Source organism: Candoia aspera, chromosome 5 (genome assembly GCF_035149785.1).
Source record: "Candoia aspera isolate rCanAsp1 chromosome 5, rCanAsp1.hap2, whole genome shotgun sequence".
NCBI lineage: Eukaryota > Metazoa > Chordata > Lepidosauria > Squamata > Boidae > Candoia > Candoia aspera.
In genome coordinates, this window is record NC_086157.1 from 34081659 (window position 1) to 34086267 (window position 4609).

The 4609-nt window shown below is 40.7% G+C and overlaps 1 protein-coding gene across 1 annotated transcript; it reads right to left on the reverse strand.

Moving 5' to 3' along the window:
• Positions 1–276: 276 nt before the first annotated feature.
• Positions 277–3037, reverse strand: GPR45 (G protein-coupled receptor 45). The gene is given in 4 exon segments (XM_063304933.1): positions 277–2152; positions 2154–2291; positions 2293–2411; positions 2414–3037. Coding segments are annotated over 4 exon segments (1104 nt in total). The 5' UTR covers positions 2999–3037; the 3' UTR covers positions 277–1890.
• Between the last annotated feature and the right edge of the window lie 1572 nt (positions 3038–4609).

The following is a 4609-nucleotide window of genomic DNA, read 5'->3' on the forward strand; positions in this document are numbered from 1 at the left end:
GTTCAATTGCAATGGCTTCCTGCCATATGAGCTTGCGTGGAGGAGGGGGGCAACAGCAGCAATTCATGTTACTTCCTTACTGCAAGGATTGGCTGTTGCGGGACACTCAACGTGGTGGTTCCTACTCTTGTATTCCTTTGCTGGAGGGGGCATTGCCCAGCTCATGATCTTGAAGTCAGCTGAAGCGAAGAAGCTAGCAATTTAGATTCAAACTCTTTTATGGGAGATTTGGCGATGGAATTAATGGGAATCAGGCAATGTCCCTCTACTCCCAGCCTTCCTATAATGACAAGAATGTCAGCAGCACAACTTTACTGACTGAATTGTTGCAACTCCTCAGAGGCCTTCTCTGTCATTCTGGGGAATTGGGAGAAAGGATGGGACTAAAGAAAGCATTCCCATTTCCCCACCAAAAATTGTCATTTTTAATGTGGAGAAGCCCCAGTCTTTGCAGTGGAGAGGTACACGTAGACAGGACTGCAGTGCCCATGAAGCACTTGAGGAAAACATCCTTGTTGGTTAAGCAGGACATAAGCTTTGGTCACCTCTCTTCTTTCCTACTGTGGACCCACCCGGCTCTAGGAAGGCATTATTCCTGATAAGGGCTCTGAGAATGTCCATTCCCGCTGGGCTTGGAAATGAATACCCCAAAGACTTGCATAGTTGAGACAATTTCCAAGTAACCGGATCAACACTCCAATTTGTTTAATGTGTCAACCTATGACTAAGTGCTATTAGACTGAATATGACTTGGTACTTGGCAGGGTAAGCATTTTAATTTGGATGTTTGCTTCATAGAGAATATCCAGTCTGAGGATCAATACGGTAGTGATATTAAATGCTTTAATGCATTTAATTTGCTTTGTGCATATTTTCCTTTGAAACCACAGCAGTTAACAATTACAATCAAAACTGTCATGGAATAGGTGTAGGTAAAGGATTAACTTGCTTTCCTTTTGTTATGATCTTGATGACCACAGTCCTTATTTGAGGGAATCTTCTATGGGTTTTGGGTGCAGGGAGAAGCAGTTTTACTAAGGACTATGGCAGGAAAGAAAGTTAAATCATCCATGCTCTGTAACTTGAACCTTGATTATCATCCATTATTTAAAGGTTAATAACCTAGACATCAAAACCAACCCTATAATTGTAAAATTTCAGAATGGACTTGTGCATAAACCTCTCTCTCTGTAAGACATTCAAGTTGCCATTTGATATTTGTTTTTGCAAAACAACCCAGTTTGATAGAAGGGATAGCAGCCACTGCAATAAAAAGGCAGGCATGTTGATGTTTATTCTTTTACCTGGAAGAAAATAAAATTACAAAGGCACTGTTGTTATTGGCAGTAGATTTGTTAAAACCACACTTTTATTCTGAGGAAAGATTAAGATAATGTGCTATAATTCAACTTGAAACTTGGACAAATCTCAAATATGATGCATAACTAAAACATAAAACAGTATTGCAGGATGGTATTAACAAAGGCAGCGTTAGAAGAAATATTTCTAATTTCAGAACTGATAGCCACTGACCCAGGATTTCTTTTACCAGAATGAACTACCTAGAGTTCATTATGAGACCACAATATGAACCATAATATGAAATCACAGTTTGATCCTGTCTTACAAATCATGATTTGTTTTAACCATGGCTTGTTACATATACATTCTGAGTTTATGTGTTTCACCCAAGCCTCTTGCCAGTCCATAGAGATGCAGGGCAATAACAAAATGGTGAAAAAATAATCCAAGAATTGCTTGAACAGGCCATGGGCCAGAGTTATCTACAAGACTAACTTGGATTCATTCCAAATTTTGGCTAAAACAAATCCTGTCTTATCATCAGCTGTTCTTTCTTCTTCCTAATAAATTCACAATCATGGTTTATTTCTAAACTCCAGATGGGGGATCACTGCAGATATATATTATGCTTGGCCTTGTTCTCTGTTTTGTCCATCCAGGCACTTTAGGAAAGATATTAAATGTTTTTGGCATGAACTCCAGACAGGCCTCACAGAATTTCTTGATTCTCCAGCAGTAGACGATGGGGTTGAAAACTGACTTGAGGTAACTCAGCATGTAAGTGCTGATGATATAGAAAAAGGGGCTGTAATAGAACCATCGGCTGAAGACAGACATCAGGCTGAAGACTGTGCAGAAGCCAGCATAGGGAGAAGCCAACAAAGAGAATAAAGATTGTAGTGAAAGCCCTAGTTTTGAAGCTCGTGTCCATGTTAATTTGGTGAGGCTTTTCCAGTCCTACCGGACTTAACCTGCTCACCTGGCTGAGACAGGTTCTCTGCATGGCTGTGGATCTGGATTGTTTTCCAACGGACAGTGTTCAGGATGCAAAGGTAAGAATACAACATAACGCCAAAAGGGACAAAGAAAGCAGCCACAAGCAGCATCACACTGCATAAGCTCGGTCTGCAGGGAACTCTGTGTATCCAAGGACACACTGGGGAGCCTGGCTTGGCACTTCCACAAATGTCCACCCAACAATGTAAGGGAAGGAGATGCAGAATGAGAAGACCCATAAAACAGCTATCATGACTTTGGCATGGTGAGGGTTCAGCTTGTCTTAGTGCTGGACAATGAGGAGGAATTGGTCCACACTAATGATTGAGAGTATTGAGACTCCTTCCAAGACAAAGAACCAGTAAAGCATGGCAGATACGTGGCAGAAGTGAGCGCCAAAATTCCAGTTTACTGCAATAGTGGTGACTGCAGTAAATGGCATGCAGACCAAAGACAACATGATGTCAGAGAAAGCCAGTGTAGCTAAAAGCAGATTAATTGCTGAATGCATGGCTGGCTTCTGGTAAACAATCAAGCAGACAATGGTGTTGCCTAAGAATCCAATGGCAATCATGAGGAGCATTACTGTGGCCATTAATATCCTGAGTGAGACTGGCAAGGATGTGTAACCAGAGGTGGAGAATTGGGCACTCACATTAAAGGAAAAGAACATGTCTGCAGGAGTCTTGTTCCATGCCATTACAAGACAAAATACCGGTGCCAGAAAGAGAGGCCACCAGAGTCTTCCTGCTGCCGTTTTCCCATTGTATTTGCCACACAACTCAAAACAAAAATGAGTCCACCTCAGGGAGTCTGTGGAACAGATTTTCAGCCATCACTGACAAATCCTAGTGTTGTACAAGTTCCTGCACTTCTGAGCAGAGACCACAAGGAAGCCACTGCCAAGGATTTCTCTTCAGGGGCTCTTGGATCTAGAAAACTTGATAAAAATATTCAAGGAATATTTGAAATTCAAGAAAATAAATGTGGCGAGCTGTTGAGGGCCAATATTTAACTTTGAAGCACTCCCCACTCCCTCAATAAGATAAAGTAAAAAGCATAAGCATCAATATTGCACTTCATAAATACAATGTGTGCGGGATTGGAAGACCCCCATAGGAGCTGTGTAACCTACCCCTACACTTAGTGTACACAGTGATTTTGTATCACATCTAGCTGAAAGATGTCTTAACTTCTGAAATAGCATCTTGAGCTCACATAAAGCTCATACCAGGCCTACCCTATCTACTATGGTCAAATGAAAGAACAATTATTAGAAGTTTCACCATTCTGAAAGTCCCAAATTGATTGCCTAAACTGGTTGCCATTTTCTTGTACTCTTCCTACGTACTCCACAACCAATCTGCTCTGGTTCTCCCTTCTGATTTCATACAGCATGAAGCTACAATCTCAGGAGGACCACTGTATTCAAATCCTAATCTCTCAACACAGAATGACAGGGTTCATTTGATGGTGGGTTAGATACTGTTGTCCCAGGCTTGACTTTGTAGCTGGTTTGGGGAAAGAAATCCATTTCAGAGGATCTGTGAAGGATTTAAACAAATGCCCTTTAAAATGATCTTGTTTAATATGCATTATAGAAAACTGCATCTAAAATGCAGGTGATCCACAAAATGCTGCTCTTTGACATTTCATCTGCTCATTTTAGAACTACAGCAAGCCATAACTGATGCTTTAGTAGGTTGGCTTGGCAGAAGGTTGTTGAGACCATCATAGCATCCTCATATTCCCACAGCATTACTCTCTCAAGATGCAATGAACTTGGTAACAAAGATGAAGAACCTTGGTTTATGCTATGACCATTTGCTTGGATTACATTTTTTTTATCCTTTCTGTCTTGTTTCCAGAATCAGTAACCCAGAAAGATTAGCTGTGTGTGTGCATAGTTTCTTCAATACCAAGCCTTTCAGTGGTTTGGGACTATATACCCAAAATACTCAACTGGCCCACAGGGAATTCTTGCCCCACTAAATAAACCTCTGAAACAATAAAAACTATTCAGTCCATTCTAACACTTGGCTTTGATCCAAACCAAAACTACTTAAATAAAGAGTGCTAGAGCCCCACAATTAAAAACAAAATTCTCTAATATTTTCTAGTTTCTAGGCTTCAGCATGAAAGACTACCTTGGGAACATGGCAATAAATGGGAAAGTTTCCTGCTTCCATCTTCTTTTTATCTGGAGAATAAATATATGATTGAAATGTAGGATTATCTGTCTACCAGCTCTTTAGAAAGATGGAAGAGCAGCACTAAGGGTATTTCTACCTCTTGAGGTTAAACTTCCATC